General features: G+C 41.9%; 1 protein-coding gene across 1 annotated transcript in view; it reads left to right on the top strand.

The window, feature by feature from the left end:
• Positions 1 to 16,101, top strand: part of bltp3a (bridge-like lipid transfer protein family member 3A) — a 71,003-nt gene extending 54,902 nt beyond the window's left edge. The window contains exons 19-25 of the mRNA XM_080444787.1: positions 4,835 to 5,007; positions 7,206 to 7,336; positions 8,432 to 8,582; positions 10,701 to 10,957; positions 12,697 to 12,805; positions 14,342 to 14,436; positions 15,919 to 16,101. Coding sequence (XP_080300913.1) covers positions 4,835 to 5,007; positions 7,206 to 7,336; positions 8,432 to 8,582; positions 10,701 to 10,957; positions 12,697 to 12,805; positions 14,342 to 14,436; positions 15,919 to 16,023 — 1,021 coding nt within the window. The 3' untranslated portion in view covers positions 16,024 to 16,101. The remainder of the gene's footprint in view (positions 1 to 4,834; positions 5,008 to 7,205; positions 7,337 to 8,431; positions 8,583 to 10,700; positions 10,958 to 12,696; positions 12,806 to 14,341; positions 14,437 to 15,918) is intronic.
• Positions 16,102 to 17,776: the final 1,675 nt, after the last annotated feature.

The following is a 17,776-nucleotide window of genomic DNA, read 5'->3' as shown; positions in this document are numbered from 1 at the left end:
TTTGCGGCTGCTATGCACAGGTTTTCTATTTTTTTTTTTTGGAGTTGCTGTTGGTAGTCATGGCTCTCAGTTCCCACCTGATGTCGTGAGGGAGTTCAGACTGCTCCACACCGTACTGAATGACTGCTAGCTTACATAACGTCTTCAGGCTAGGACTCAAGTCTAGGATAGACAGGTCATAAGTACGTCCGGTGTAATCTTGGCATTCCCCAAAGAGGATGATACGATCTCCCATAATGCAACAGCTCATGCGATACATTTGAGCTGGTCCGTTCCCCTTGGGCTGAACCTTCTTCCAGGAGAAGGTCTCTGGATTGAATTTCCACAGATCATTGAAGTATTGAAGGTTAGCTGCGCGGCGACCACCAATTATGTACAGCTCTCCATTGTAGGCAAAGGCTGAATGATCCCTGCGTCCTGCTGCAAGAAGCTGTGCAGAAGGTGTGCTCAGCCAGCTGTTGGTCTCTGTGTCAAACACACTCATGTAGTTGTAGTACTGACCCCCCCTGGGGTCAGTACTACGGCCTCCAAATATAAACATCTTTGTCCCGATGATGGTGGCAGAGTGAGCCCGTGGAACAGGTGGTGGAGTACCTCTGGTGTTAACTAAAGCCCAGACCATCGTGGTGGTGTCCAACTTGTAGGTGTCATTTGTGAATGACGTCTGGGTTAATCCTCCATAGATATACATGACCTTCCCCAAGACACAGGCTGAGTGGTAGCACCTCCCCTCTGGAACAGTCCCAGACACCCTGGGTTTGAACCATCTGTGGGTGTCAACATCAAATGCATAAAGCATGTTGCAGTGAGGAGAACGCCCTCCGCAGATGTAGACGATATCTTCTATCAGCACAGCTATGTGGCCCTTAGGACAGGCGTGAGCCTCAAGGTGGCGTTGTCTTTCTGTTGTCACCAGGTTTAACTTCCTCCAGCGTAAAGACACTGTGTTGAAAACTTGGTCATCAATCTGAATCATGTTGTCATAGTGAAATAATCCAAAGGCGTACACCTTGTGCTCCACTGCAACAGCAGAATAATAGCATCCATCTGGTCCTCCATTCAGATGTACCGTCCAGAACATTTCTCACACTGTAGATCTGATTGGATTTGTTAAGTATTCATCTGAATATGAATATGGCAAAATTGAATCCCCCGTTCTACACGGCAGACAGTGTGTTCAGATACACAACAGTGTGTTCAGATACACAGAAGACAGTGTGTTCAGTTACACAACAGTGTGTTCGGTTACACAGCAGACAGTGTGTTCAGATACAAAGAAGACATTGTGTTCAGCTACACAGACAAACATTTTTTCAGCTACACAGCAGACAGTGTGTTCAGCTAAACATCAGACAGTGTGTTCAGCTACGCAGCAGACAGTGTGTTCAGTTAAACAGCAGACAGTGTGTTCAGCTAAACAGCAGACAGTATGTTCAGCTAAACAGCAGACAGTGTGTTCAGCTACACAGCAGACAGTGTGTTCAGCTAAACAGCAGACAGTGTGTTCAGATACACAGCAGACAGTGGCCCTCATTTATCAACGCGGTGCAGCCCAAATAATGGGCGTACGGCGAGATCACAGCACCTTTCGGCATTTATCAATATATCCTGACATGGGCTTCATCCTACTGTAAGCTGAAATCTCACGTCTGGTCGGGACCAGTTGTTGACTTTGGCTGCGCCCGTTTATTCCATTGTAGACCTGCGGAGCAGCATTGTCTGACTGTCTGACAGGCATCTGGACACATAATCCACTCCTAAATGTATATCTACACTAATAAATAATCCCTGTGAAAATATAACATTTTATAAAGTAATTTAAACAAACTGCTTTAATAGTCATTCGGTAAGCTTGCAGATCTGGCTGCATTGGCTATTTGAAAATAGCAGATCTACAAGCTCACAACAGGTCGCATCGCGACGCGTTGTGAGCTTGTAGATCTGCTATTTTCAAAATATACGAGTGCAGCAGCGCTTCTGCAAGAGAATTTTCGGGAGTCCCGACCATCTTTTCATGCACAGTGAGGTCTACAAACTTACAGTAGCTTGTCCTATGTTATGGAGTTATGTCATAGAGAGTTATGTAGGCTACACAACCTGGCTGGGTTAAGGATATAAACCCGACGCTCCAATATTAACGTGGCGGCACGGGATCACTGCATTCCGCCCGAGTCTCATGACTGCTTTATTTAGTGTAACTCGAACACGCACTGCTCGGTATGGGTTAAATAAATGGGTATACAAACGTATTCCATTCATGGCGATGTGATTGGTATCATAATATGTCATTCATGTAGGCTACAAGCCTGCCTATGTGACAACAAAGATTGTACCGCTACGCTACGGATTACATGAAAGACAAAGTTGGGCGGGCGTGTGTGTGTGTGTGTGTGTGTGTGTGAGTGAGAGAGAGAGAGAGAGGCGTGTGCGTGTGTGTGGCGAGGCGAGCGGGGGGAACTCTTTCTTATTGGATTTTCATGCTTTTTTTGGGTCGTATTCTGGTTCTTCATGTCGTGAAGTCGGGCGTTTTATGAATATTTAAGGGCGTGTTATTTAAATGACGCTCGTTTTCAGACGTGAGATTTATCAAAGCTCCGACCTGATATACGCTAGGATCAGCTGTATAGGATCCTTTGATAAATGTGACTTCGACGTTGGTGTACGGCCGAATATATGGAAAAATATAAATATAAATTGATAAATGAGGGCCACTGTGTTGTAGCTACGCAGCAGACAGTGTGTTCAGCTAAACAGCAGACAGTGTGTTCAGCTACACAGCAGACAGTGTGTTCAGCTACACAGCAGACAGTGTGTTCAGCTAAACAGCAGACAGTGTGTTCAGCTACACAGCAGACAGTGTGTTCAGATACACAGCAGACAGTGGCCCTCATTTATCAACGGAGCGTAAAAAACGGCTTATATTTTTCCATAAATTCGGCCGTACACCAACGTCCAAGTCACATTTATTAAGTGATCCTATACAGCCAATCCTAGTGTACATTTGGTCGGAGCCTTGATAAATGTCACGGCTGAAACCGAGCGTCATTTAAATAACACGCCCTTAAATATTCTCGAAAAGCCCAGATTTTACGACATGAAGAACCAGAATACGACCAAACAACGCATGGAAAGCCAATAAGAAAGAGTTTCCCCCGCTCGCCTCGCCACACACACACACGCCCAACTGTGTCTTTCATGTAATCCATAACGGTACAATCTTTGTATTGGGTCGGGTTTATATATCCTTAACCCAGCCAGGTTGTAGCCTACTGCCTACATAAGTCCACACCATAGGACACGCTACTGTAAGTTTGTAGACCTCACTGTCCATGAAAAGATGGTCGGGAGTCCCGACTCCCGAAAATGCTCTCGCAAAAGCGCTCGTATATTTTGAAAATAGCAGATCTACAAGCTCACAACGCGTCGCGATGCGACACTTGTGAGTTGTAGATCTGCTATTTTCAATGCAGCCATATCTGCAATCTTATCTGAATGACAGTTAAGCAGTTAAAGCAGTTTGTTTAAATTACTTTATAAAATGTTATATTTTCACGGGATTATTTATTTGTGTGTTAGATATACATTGTGGAGTGGATATATGTGTCCAGATGCCTGTCAGACAGTCAGACAATGCTGCTCCGCAGGTCTACAATGGAACAAACAGGTGCAGCCAATGTCAACAAATGCTCTCGACCAGACGTGAGATCTGAACGTGCCAACGTCAGGATATAAATGCCGAAAGTTGCGGTGATCTCGCCGTACGCCCATTATTTGGTCTGTACCGCGTTGATAAATGAGGGCCAGTGTGTTCAGCTACACAGCAGACAAAGACTAATCGCGATGCTGACATGGACGATTATGAATCGATTCACACATGTCAAAAAACGATTATTATAAAATAATGTGTATGTATGTATAAAATAGGGTATAATATAACAATTTATATCTGCAAAGTAACTAGTGAAGTTTTCAAATAATTGTATTGGAGTAAAAGTACAATATTTACCTCTGAGATGTAGTGGAGTAGAAGTAAAAGTACAGAAATGTTTAAATAATCCAGTAAATTAAAAATACCTCAAAATTGTAAAAGTATAGTACTTGAGTAAATGTATTGAGTAAATGTACTTAGTTACTTTACACCACTGGTGTTCAGCACTGTTAACAACTAATATTCAGAAGTTACTACAAGCAGCTGGATTTGTTGGTAAAAGTTGCTGAATGATGTTTTGTTCATTTGTCATTTCATTTTAAAGGGACTGGTTGTGAGGTCATTGAATGATGATGTCATTTAGTAGATTACCCTATGACGTATCTCCAGCTGGACCGCCTTTGCATGCCAACAGAACATCAACCCTGACATCCCTGTTATGGGCATTTCATTTTATATCAAGAAAAAAACTATTTGTACACATTTTCAAAGCTAGCAGAGGACTTCAAAATCCCATCCAATATCAAGCTTCCTTAACCCGTTCAATCCGGGAACGCATCTGTGTTTTTAGATGTCTTTGGCTATTCCAAAATAGCAGATCTACAAGCTTGAGTTACAAACGTTCGCTTTAAAAAGCTTTAAAGCGAACATTTGTAACTCAAATCTTTGCTTCTGGGGGATTCTACAGAATGTCTTCTAAATCTTTGAAAAAACGTATGTTGCTATAATATCAGTGGTGCGACGCGTTGTCAGCTTGTAGATCTGCTATTTTTTGGCTTAAGACTTATGGTTACAAATGCAGAAAAAAAGGAAAAAAAACATTCATAAAATGATCCTAAAATGTTGATATCCTCACAAGTATAGCGATACAAACCTGTGTGTGTGTGTGTGTGTGTGTGTGTGTAGGGACGCCCAGCGCTCAGATGACTCCTCCCCCTCCCTGGCTTCACGCCTACAGTCCATGAAAAACTCACCTTCCCAGAATTCCTTGGACAGCTCCATCATGGACGGAAGTCTGCCTGACGACCACCTGTCATTGGACGGTGACATCGGTGACTTCGTTGTTCTCATGGATTCAGGTACTTAAAAAAAAAAAAAATATATATATATATATATATATATATATATATATATATATATATATATATATATATATATATATATACACACATTACATTACATTACGGTCATTTAGCAGACGCTTTTATCCAAAGCGACTTACAATAAGCGCATTCAACATAGGTAGGCAAGAAAACTACTAATTACCGGAAGTGCATTCTCTTCTAAAACAAGCAACTAAGAGTATACCTAGCGCTAAGGTAAAAGTGCACTATATCAGCTACCTACTTTTTTTCATAAGCAGATGAGACAAATAGGAAAATAAAATGAGCAAGCGCTAAAACCAATAAGTGTATCAAATAAACAAGATCCAATAAAACAAGAGCTCGCACAAACAATTGACACACACACACACACACACACACACACACACACACACACACACACACACACACACACACACACACACACACACACACACACACACACACACACACACACACACACACACACACACACACACACACACACACACACACACACACACACACACACACACACACACACACACACACACACACACGTACACTTCAACCCTAGTGTCCCATGGGTGGCCATAGCTGAATGGTTAGAGAGACCAGACAGCTTGGGAAGCCGAAGGTCCCAGGTTTGATTCCAGGCCCCAGCAAAGTGTTGGAAGTGTCCATGAGCAAGTACAGAGACCAAATACAACCGCCACAGTGTTAGTTATATTGTACGATTCTACAAAATGTCTGAACAGTGTTCTGAAAAACCTATGTCGCTTTATCAGTGGCTCTCAAACTGTTTCATGTCAAGGACCCCCAAAATGATATGTATTTGGCCGCCGACCCCCCATCTCAAAATGTGTTGTTCCAGGGACCCCCACCCAGAAGCAAAGATTTGAGTTAAAAATGTTCGCTTTAAAATAATATATATCGTCTGTGTTTTTATAAATCAACGCTATTGAACACCCTTTACGACTGTGTAAAAAATCTAAACATTTGAACCAATGAAAAGTATTGAAAAGCGCCTCTGACAAAAACTCCCAACTCCATTGGATCCTCAAACTGTCAAAAACAAACAACTCCCGTCCCCCCTCTCCTCTCCAGTGCTGCTTTTTAACAGCATGAGCAGAGTGCGCTGCGCAGTGAGCGAGGAGGAGGAACACGTAAACAAGCTCCCCGTAGTCTGTTAAAACTATACAGTGTACCTGTTTATCAAACTTAGCACTGACGCTAATGTTATGAAAACAAGTCATTATATTTCTAAAATCTATGAAGTGTTTAATGAGGAGAGCAATGTGACAAGAAGAAAGGCGTTCATAGCATTTAGGTCGCACTAGTTCTACTACCTCTTTGCAGAAGTTATTGTAATATTTAAAGTCCTGTTTATTATTGTAGGCCTATATAATAAGTGTCATGAAGCATCAGGGCATTAATTCACACGTTGTTGTGATGCATTGTGAGCTTGGAGATCCATTGTTAGCTTTTGGGAATTTGTACCCTTTTGAAACCTCTTCCTCAGCAGCGAGTGGAGCTATTGTTGTTTGGACACCTAACTCCATTTCAGCTTGATTTCTGCTCGTCTGAAACTACTAACTCCACTTGCGCTGGATTTGGGTAAAGTGTCGATAATATTATAATGGCACATGCAAGTATCTGACAATATATAAAGTCACTATACCAACTTTGATGAGGCAGTATTGCTTTGTTTTAAAAATATAAGGTTTTCTTCATTTCCTGAAAAATGTATATTTTGTTTTTTCGTTTCCTGAACAATGAGCGTTTTGGAGTTAGCAGGTTCGCGCTGGACAGCAGAGATATACGGGTATTCAAAGATTTGCAAAGATTTTCAAGATTTAAAACAAATAGCAGATCTGCAAGCACGAGCTTGTAGATCTGCTATTTTTTAATAGCCAAAGTATAAAATAATGCTTTTTAGCTCGAAACTGAAATGACGCAGATGTGTCCCCGGTTTTAATGGGTTAAACATACTCTACCACATTGATTTGTCAAAATAAGGTTTTATTCTCACAGAAAAGGCAGCTTTAATATGCTGTTAATACAGGTAAAAGAAAAAAGATGCTATAGGTCTTGTCTTGACCACTTTTATCAGGGAGGATTGTTCACACATTTTTCAGCAATTCTCTAATGATATGAATGTTTGGGAACGCTGTGCTTGTTGGTTGTGGTTCCAGAGTCGGGTATCGAGTCCATGCGTCCCAGCAACACGTCCGTATCGATGTCCGGCCACGGCACAGAGGGGGGCTCGTCCAATGATCTCAGCAGCTCCCTGTCCCAAAGCACCGAGGACATGGTACCTGATATGGTGGGTATTACTATATGCCGTCCCAAAGTACTGAGGACATGTCTGATAGGGATGGGATGATAATCGTTAATGTTGTTTATCGTGATAAAAAACGCTCACATTAATCGTATCGCAGAGATTTTAATTTATCGGGAAATTGTCCTCTGTCATACACTAGGATGAATTGGCTTTAGTTGAGCTGAAAATTCAGTCCCACTTAAACCCTCTATACTTGATAAAACAGACCTGTAAAGAGCGCATTTGGTACGCTCGTATTTCACTCTACACAATAACTAATCTAATCGAAAGCAGATCTTCAAGGCAAACGTTCCCTCCAGAATAGGGATGCTGGGGGTCCAAGTGGTTTAATAAAAGTGGCATTGTAAGTTTTAAGCATATTTTGATTATCGCGATGATATCGATCAATAATCTTGACATGTAATTTTCATATGGTCCCATCCCTCGTCTGATATGGTGGGTGGATATACTCGCATCAATCCATTGGTTCAATCACACATTAAACCTGGTGTCCATATTTACAGTATGTCATTATTGCTGAGATTTATCAAACATCGTTGACTATAGACCATATTCACACGGCGGCCATGTTTCTATGAAGTCAATGAAAGTAGCCACCCCGGGTGGCGGCACTTTCAATGTTAAATTCCAATATGGCCGGCGTGTGAATATGGTCTATAGCCCAGTCTACAAGCTCACGGTTGTAGTCTTCATATTGTATTGTGGTTGTTGTAGTCCTCATATAATTGTGGTTGTTGTAGTCCTCATGTTGTATTGTGGTTGTTGTAGTCCTCATGTTGTATTGTGGTTGTTGTAGTCCTCATGTTGCATTGTGGTTGTTCTAGTCCTCATTATTGCATTGTGGTTGTTGTAGTCATCATGTTGCATTGTGGTTGTTGTAGTCATCATGTTGTATTGTGGTTGTTGTAGTCCTCATGTTGCATTGTGGTTGTTGTAGTCCTTGTGTTGCATTGTGGTTGATGTAGTTTTCATGTTGCATCGTGGTCGTTGTAGTCCTCATGTTGTATTGTGGTTGTTGTAGTCCTCATGTTGTATTGTGGTCGTTGTAGTCCTCATGTTGCATTGTGGTTATTGTAGTCCTCAGTGGTGGTGCTGGTCCTGGGCGGGGTCTCCTGCGTGCTGGAGATGAAGGGAGAAGATCAGCTGGTGGCTCTGGAGGTCCAGAACATCAACCTGGTCCAGATGGGCAACGTCAGGCCCTCTGACCTCCAGGCGGGTCTCATACAAGGTAAGGGAACCTTCTCAATCCTTTTTTTTTTTTAAGAAGATTTTTTAGGCTTTTATGCCTTTTATTGATAGGATAGTAGTCTGACAGGAAATGGGGAGAGCTATGGGGAGTGACACGCAGCAAAGGCCGTCAGGATCGGGACTCGAACCTGTGATGCGGTGTCAGAAACATGGAGACCTTGGTGCTCATCTCTGGCAGCTGGTCTATACAATATCTGTATATGTATATTTTAGGTGATAAACATACCATACAGTTGCTCATTCTTTTGTAATTCCACATCCACATCTACTAGTTTAAAACTTTGTTTTCAATATTCAGTTAAGTTCCATTGAGTTATTATTGAACTCTGTCTCAGTCATTCGCACGACCGCCTCTCACAGGGTCTGTAATCTCTCAAGAACAGATTCTGCACTGCGTTGGAATCTGTCGGGGAGGTTCGTCATAACGTGTGCGCATTCAGATCAGGAAGCAGGCCGCGCTTTACCCAATCAAATGTAGTGGGCGGGATTCACATGTCCGTCGATCTTTCCCCCTCGAAACAAACCCAAACTAATTTAACAATAGCGTCCGCGGAGCAGACAAAACCACGGAAAGATATTCACATTTTAACTTACTCTTTCATCATAGAAACAAGTGGGCTTATAACCAAAACGATCCATGTTCTCTGGGAGAAGTGGTGTTAGTGTTCCGTGTAGAAATATTGTTAGTGGGAATGAAAACATAGTGGCACCCACCGGAAGTGAAAGCTGAAGGCAGACCTAAACCCCGGTTTCCTTGCGCACTGGTGTTACGTTTTCTTCCGCCCAGAGCCAACAGACATAGAACAAACAGCAGAGGTCACTGTTTTTCATTTTCAGTTGGATTTGGGTTCCCAGATTGCAGGGTCTGTAACTCTGAAAGGGTACAAATGGAACCAAATGGACCCTTACAGGTCTGTAACTCTGAGAGTAAACAAATGGACCCTCAGGTCTGTAACTCTGAGAGTGTACACATGGAACCAAATGGACCCTTACAGGTCTGTAACTCTTGAGAGTGTACAAATGGAACCAAATGGACCCTTACAGGTCTGTAACTCTGAGAGTGTACAAATGGAACCAAATGGACCTAGCCTGGCTCCACCCCCTGAATCGTTTGCCTCGCATTCAGGGTCTGGTGACGCTGTCGAAGGCGGGTGTTTCTCTGTTGAAAATCTGTACAACGAATCGGGAGCGGGATAATCCAGTATGAACCAATCAGCAAAGAGTCTTTGAAAAAAAAACGTTGGCCACGCCCCCATCTCAGAAATCAGGGCTTTCAGACTGAATAATGGAGTGAAACTAAATGAAAATTCAGGCTGAGTGTCAGGCTAAAATGGACCGGTTCCATTTGTACATTCTCAGAGTTGAAGTAAGGTCTGAGGTTCTTACAGTATAGATTGTTTTCCCAGAGATTTAAAAAAAATTGTATCAAATAGGGGTCCATGGCCTTATGCAGTGGTTCTCAATCCTTTCAGGCCTTGACCCCCCAGATGAGTCATATTTGAACTGGGGACCCCCCACCCTGACAAGCACTTGAAATTGTAGGAGTTGAAGGAATTATATTTAGTTTCACTCGCTTCCACAGAGGCGTTGTGAGCTTGTAGATCAGCTGTTTTCACAATGTTTGCCTCGTTCTTATATTATTTGACAATTTGTCCAGTTCTTATCGTATAGTTTGCTGATTACTTTTGATGCAGTAATGGTCTTTTTTCATTTAATTTAATTTATTTTCTTGTTTTAAGGTATTAAAAAGGTCTTAAAATTCCTTAACCCATTTTGGGGCGGGAACCCCCATTTGTTACTATACCTTTCAAGACAGAGCCCCTTTTGGGGTTCCTGTTGCTATGTACAGTATATAGCAACATACTTTTGTTGTAATTTTTGAAGAATCTGAAGTTTTTCAGAAAACTTAGGTCAGGATTTAGAAGGCGTTTTTGTAGAATCGGCCTCAGGTCTAAATGGGTTAAATTGTCACTTTACTGTCCCCCTCAAAATGATGCGGGGACCACTGGCCTAATGCGTACCAAAGTGGGGGTCCTTGAAATGACAAAAGGTTTAGAGTGACTGAAATGGACGTCTCTCTCTCTCCTTCTATGTCCAGTCCCAGTCGGAGCTGCTCAGTCTCCAGACGGCCAGGGGGGTCCCGGCAGGGGGGGGTCCCCGGTGGTCTGCATGCGTGCAGAGATGGGACCCTCCACGGCCCCCCAGGGCTTCATGGAGGTGGCGGTGCGGGGCTGCCAGCTGGAGCTGCTGGGCTCCACCGTCGCTAACCTGGGGCCTTTCCTGGAGGACGAGCTGAGCGCCGAGGAGGGTCCACCCATGAAGGTCCACCTGAGCAACATCACCATCACCATGAAGGTAGGTCCACCCATGAAGCAGTGTTGATTTCGTCGACTAAAACTATGACGAAAAATGTTTGTCAACTACCTTTGCCATTATGACTAAAACTAGACTAAATGTATTTGACAATTTTGTCAACAAATAAAAACTGGACTAAAATGTTAGTGGAGAAGAGATCCAGTAGAACTAAAAGACTAGTCATTTTATGTTTGGTTGTGCTCGGGTGTTGCGCTCTGAAAATAGCAGATCTACAAGCTCACAACGTGTCGCAGCGCAAACTTTGTTGTCAGAATCAACACTACCATGAAGACTCACCTCTTCAGACTCCACCTTAGCCCGTAAGTAAGTAAGCCTTGCCGAGCCCTGAGGCCCATAAGGGCAGGAGCCCTGAGGCCCATAAGGGCAGGAGCCCTGAGGCCCATAAGGGCAGGAGCCTATCTCCTGTTTCCTTAGCGTGAGGCGGCTTGATGTACAAGTACACCCCCTGGACATGACGGTAGTATGTCGCAGGGACTTACCCCAAGCCGACCCTTGATGCTGAGTGCCAAGCAGGGAGGCATTGGGTCCCGTTATTAGAGTCTTTGGTATGACCCGGCCGGTGATCGAACCCCGACCTCCCAGTCTCAGGGCGGACACTCTAACCCAGGGGTGGGCAACTTTGATGATGGAGAGGGCCACTATATTTCCGCACTCACTCCAGAGGGCCACATTGCATATACTGTCTGACAGACACCTTATCTCCCTATTTTAACTTTTTTCTCCATTCTATGTCACACAAAAGTAGCAAAAATAGCTGATCTACAAGCTCAAAACGTGTTGCGCTGCGACGCGCTTTTTGCTATTTTTGAATTGGAATCCAGATTTCTTTTTTGCTATTTTTGAATTGGAATCCTGAAAAGTATTTTTTTAAATTTAATTTCAAATGCATTTGTATGAACTTAAATACAAATACAGTGGACATAAAAAAGACAATAGAATTTTAATACTAGTCATTAAGCTACTAATATAGAGAAGTAATTAAAGCGGGTCATGTTTGCATGTTTGGAATTGTAACAGCTGAAATCAATAATATATCAGTATTCTCATTAACCTGCGGGCCGCATTAAGTGAAGGTGGGGGCCGTATGTGGCCCCCGGGCCGCCAGTTGCCCATGTATGCTCTAACCACAAGGCCATTGAGCCGGCACTGACTTTGCCTGTAGCACTTGCTAAAAAGAACTTGGTTTACCTCAGACTGCACTGTGTCTCTTCATTTGATGTATGTGTTGTCCTTGCTTACTGTAAGTCACTCTGCATAAGAGAGTCTGCTAAATACCTAAATTGTAAGTTGCTGTCACATCATTTATAGTGAATTCAGCATCCATAGTAGAGTTGTAATTCACTGTTCAGTTTGAGCTGCAACTTAAACAATGCTGATAAGACTATATCCTTAACCATTAAAAACCCTACTGTATTTTATTAGATGTTACTATAGTTTGGCTATTCAAAAACTTTATTATAGGTTGGCTAATCAAAAACTATGTACTATACTTTGGATATTTTCAAACTTTGCTTTACTTGGGCATTTTGAAAACTTTGCTATACTGTGGTGTGTTCAAAAGTTCATTATACTTTAAATATTAAACTATTTTTGGAACAAAAAGTTTGAATAATTGTGACAATTCTTATACTTTTAATAAGTATTATGACATGCCCAAAACATGGAGAACAGGTTAAAAGTTGGTTAATAATAATAATGAGATTGTCCTTGTTTTATAGGACGATGGTCCCAGGATCTACCCCACGGCCCCCCAGCCCGTCCCCGCTACGTTCGTCCTAGACCAGGTGGTCCTGGAGCGAGGAGACGATGGCGTCCTCAGGGTCAAAGGTGAAAACGCACTGCAATGACATCATCTGGCACTGCCCTAACACACTTATAGGAACATTTTAGCTTTCCCCCACATCATGTCCATCAGCATCAGAATCAACTTTATTGTCACATTTACAGGTTGTAAAGAACTGGGTGAAATGTGTGTTTGTGCAAAGCTTCATCATTTTTGTTGTTTTCAGGAAGAGAGCATATAAGCTCTTATATGGAAGGTGTATATAAGGTCAGATACAAAGGTAGTAGCACTTCGGCAGGTCCACATAGCAGCAGGTATTCCCCTGACGTACGCGTGTGTGTGTGTGTACGTATGTGTGTACGTCTGTGTGTGTGTGTACGTGTGTGTGTGTGTGTGTGTGTGTGTGTGTGTGTGTGTGTGTGTGTGTGTGTGTGTGTGTGTGTGCGCCAACCAAGTACAATCTGGTATTCTGACATCCGTAGTCCACTCTATATAAACAGTCATGATTATGAACAACATCTAGAATCCATTGCACCCATGGATGTAGTGCATATAAAAACTTGTACATTGCTCGCCACAACCGTATTGTTGACATAGTGTCTGATGCTGTTAAAAAGCTGTATGCCATCCAGTGCAGCAATGTATAGACATTCAAGAGTGTTACCAGATTATGCTTAGTTGTGATGTCTTTGCTAGCATCCCCAAAACACCAGATGTCGTTTTTTTTGTCGACACCAGTCACAGGGGAGGTCCTGATTTTGGAGGTGGGCTGTGTCTTTGATTTTATACATGGACCAGGCTTTCCAAGATAAGCATTCGAAGTATCAACCGCTATTGAGAATCATAACAAACTTTGGGTACAGATGTCGATTCTCCATGCTCATATTTGGAAGCCTGTGCCATGTATATAAAACGACCACGAGTGGCCTAGCAATCGCTGGCATGACAAAGAGCAAGCCAAACAACTCGCTAAATATTGCTCTGTTTCAGCTGTTATAGGCAGTTTGTCTGTGTGGAGGAGAAGGTGCTGTATGTTTCCTTAGGCGCCATGAACTATCAACCCTGTTACATTTGTTTCCCTGCAAATTAATTGTAATTTGTGGATTCAAATCAGTGTTAATTTTCACATCAAATTTTGATTTAGTTTTAGTCATTGTCTTTTGAATAAAATTCCATTTAGTTTTAGTATTTATATATATTTTAGTTTTTGTCTAGTTTTAGTCGACTAAATAGCATAAGATTATAGTCAACTAAATCTACAGTTGATTTAATCGACTAAAATGTATTTTGGCAATGGCTGATTTTACTCTTGGTTGCATCGTTGTGAGCTTGTAGATCTGCTATTTTCAGAGCGCAACACCGAGCACAATCAAACAAAATGACTTGTCTTTTAGTTCTACTGGATCTCTTCTCCTCTAGTCACTCACTAACATTTTAGTCTAGTTTTTATTTGTTGACGAAACTGTCAATATATTTAGTCTTAGTTTTAGCCATCGTGGTTTTTTTAGTCGACGGAATCAACACTGATTCAAATAAAGAATTAAAATGTGTGTTTGTGTGTTTGTGTGTGTGTGTTCCAGGTGCAGACGGGGTGGGGGTCCCTAACACGTCAGGGGGCTCAGGCTGCCTTCACAATCCAACCACTTCCTGTTCTGATCCTCAGCAACATGACCAGGTGGGAGGAGCCAACAGACACACACTGCTCTGCTTCCGATGAGCATCTACTCTGACATCGTGACAGACCTATATGTTAACCTCTTGACGAGCTTACAATTTACAATTTAGGCATTTAGCATACACCAAGAACCTAGAAGAAGAAAAAGTGGGACAAATGGGACAGTGACATGAACCCTGGTCAACAAACCACAGGGTAAAAACAAGAGCTACCAAAACAATAAATGAAACAGGAGAGGAACAAAAAAACAATTAAGTTGTACAAAGTAACCAGGATACCAGGTAAACATGACACCTAGTGTCTGTGTGCACAGCCTAATCATTTATAATTCATAAGTAACATCCTCTACGTCAGTAAGGATGTCCAGTATTGTAATTAAACCCAGCACTAAGATAACAATCTGATCTACCCACAGTGTTTACCTAAAGCTAAACGCTGTCTTGGGTTTTGATTAAGGCCAAGATCCTGTATACTTTGCTGCACACAGTGTCGCGCACAGAAACTTGCAGATCTACAAGCTTGTAGGTGTGTGACACGCATAATGCTGTCACGATTACAAATTTAAGTTGACGATTAATTGTCACACAAATAATTGCAATAAAGGATTTAGTTGTGTTTTTGACGTTGAGCATTGGAACATATGAATACACATATTAATGTAGGCTTTGTGATAAAAAATTGCACAGGGCAGATATGACAGATAACTATATACAAAGAAATGACTGACACATGACTTAAAAAACATGTACGTTGCGGAAATAGCTGATCTACAAGCTTACAACACGTCACTTGGTGACTTATTGTAAGGTTGTAGATCTGCTATTTCTGCTATACTAAAAAATTCAACATGGAAACGATTATGACAATTATGCAAAATAATTGCGATTAGGTGATTATGTAATAATTGTGACAAGCCTAGACACACAGCGTGCAACTTTATTGTGACATCACATGATTAATTTGGAACTACAATTTAGGCATTTAGGAGACGCTCTTTATCCAGAGACAAGATAAACACATACATCAAATGCAGAGAGACATAATTCTAATTCCTTTTTTTAACAGGTCGTTCAATTAAGTCCTTGCGGTCTTGTTTCCAATGAGAACCTGTGAGCAATTAGGGTTTAAGAGTCTTGCTCAGGGACAAATTTCATTTCATCGACACATATGCTGGCATGGCCTGGAATCGAACCTGGGGCAACCAGGGCCTCTGGCTCCCTAGGCGGGCTCACTAACCACTCAGCTATGGCCGCCCCTAAAGTGTAGTGTCTCAGTAAACTAGGATCACAGGTAAACCTAGCATCAGTCTAAACAATATACTATCACAAAATAATATGTACAGTACATTGAAACTATAGAAACTATAGGATGCCGGGTAAACAAATGAACCTACAGTCCCATCTGTCTAAATAACGTGCTAAATCTAAATTACATTTGAACCTTTCGATACTAAACTAACCAGGCCGGTCATCTTGGTTCCAGGTCCAGCAGCTGAGTGACGTCCAGACCGCTCTCTCCCAGGCCCTCGGCGACAGAGAGCGCCTCCTTCAGGAGGTCAGGAAGTATGACCCCACGTTTATTCTCTGAGGGTGATTTTTTTTGTTCTTTTTTTAACTTAAAAATGTTCCTGTTTTCCTGTTGTGGTTCCGTCCGTCCGTCCGGCCGTCCCGGTTTGCCTGAGAGGACATGGGGTGGGGGGGGGGGGGGGGGGGGGGAGCGGACCACTGGACATGTCCGTCTGTCCGTCCGGATCGTGGATTGGTTTGAAAAGATGATGAACACAGCTTGTATTTGGTAGCCTGGAATAGGGCATAGCAGTAGCGGCCATTTTCTGGTTCCATCTTTCCAGACCCATTTTTCCCATAGAGATTTCCAAAAATATTTATATCAATTAATTTAAGCCTAGAATCAAGCCATCCAGGATCCTGGTGAATCATGACCATAAAACATTTGATTTTGTGAAGATTTTTTTTGGTGAATATTTAATTATATGATATACTTAATAAATACCCTTTGTTTTGCGGTTTTCAATTTAATTTTTTCACAGAATCAAATGTTTTATGGTCATGAATCACCAGGATCCTGGATGGCTTGATTCTAGGCTTAAAATAATTGATATAAATATTTTTGGAAATCTCTATGGGAAAAACATTAATGGGGTCTAGAACGATGGAACCAGAAAATGGCCGCCACTGCTATGCCCTATACAGACTCGTTCAGAGTTTTTTTGGTATTATTTTGTTTTGTTTGTTTTTTCGTTTTTCACTTCGCCTTTCAGTCTAGCTGATTCGTTGAGCACTATCCAATCAGCAATGACATTACCTACGTAAAGAGGTGGCGTTTGGTAAATCAGGCTCATAAGAAGACGGACGGATTGACGAGCAGGGTGAAACAATGGCCTCTGGTCTGGAGTCCAGGCTACTGTTAAGTATTTTGGGATCGCCTCACTAGTTGAATCACACCGTTTTATTTATTTTTGTAATGTTTTGTTTCAAGTGTCTTGGATTCCTTAGGATTCCCTTTAATGTTATAAAAAGTGCACCTAACTTTAATCCATTAAGACCGAGGAACGCATCCGTGTCATTTTAAGATTTATTTGGCTATTAAAAAATAGCAGATCTACAAGCTCATAGCGCGGCACCGAGTGCCGCACTATGAGCTTGTAGATCTGCTATTTTAGAAAAATCACGATTTTTTTTTTGTGCAAATATTTGAATATATGTATTATTTAAAGGGATTTTTTTGTACTTAAATCTTTGCTCCATGGGGTCCCTATTACACAATATTTTGAGATGGGGGTCCGCAGCCAAATACACATGAAAACGTTTGAGAACCACTGATATAGATAGTTTAAAAAAAAAAAACTGTTAGGATTTGGAAGACATTTGTAGAACCCCCCAGAAGCAAAGACTTGAGTTAAAAAAAATAATGCTTTAAATCTACAAGCTCGTAGTGCGGCACTGCGCTACGAGCTTGTATATCTGCTATTTTTGAATAGTCAAAGAAATCTTAAAAATGACACTGATTCTTTCCCGGTCTAAATTGGTTAACAATGGGTGCGTTCGGAAATTACGCACCGGAGCACACTCGCCTATTAGTTTGTATTGGCCAGTGCGCTCAGTGCTGTATTTTCGAACGCGCCCTTAACTAACTCATGTACTCATGTACTGTTTTGGGTAATAATCCTCATCTAAGCCACTGTAGACGGCTGATGTGGGGTCCGTTCTTATTCTCTAAATGGTTACACGGTATTAAGCCTTAATTCCAACACGCCAACATGCCAAAACCTGAACGTGAACAAAAAGGCTCATTTGTACTTCCTCCCACGACACTTTGACAT

This window comes from Gymnoscopelus braueri (genome assembly GCF_963280865.1).
Source record: "Gymnoscopelus braueri genome assembly, chromosome: 12".
Taxonomy (NCBI): Eukaryota; Metazoa; Chordata; class Actinopteri; order Myctophiformes; family Myctophidae; genus Gymnoscopelus; species Gymnoscopelus braueri.
The sequence above is the reverse complement of the archived record's forward strand: the minus strand, read 5'-3'. Positions and strand labels throughout refer to the sequence as shown.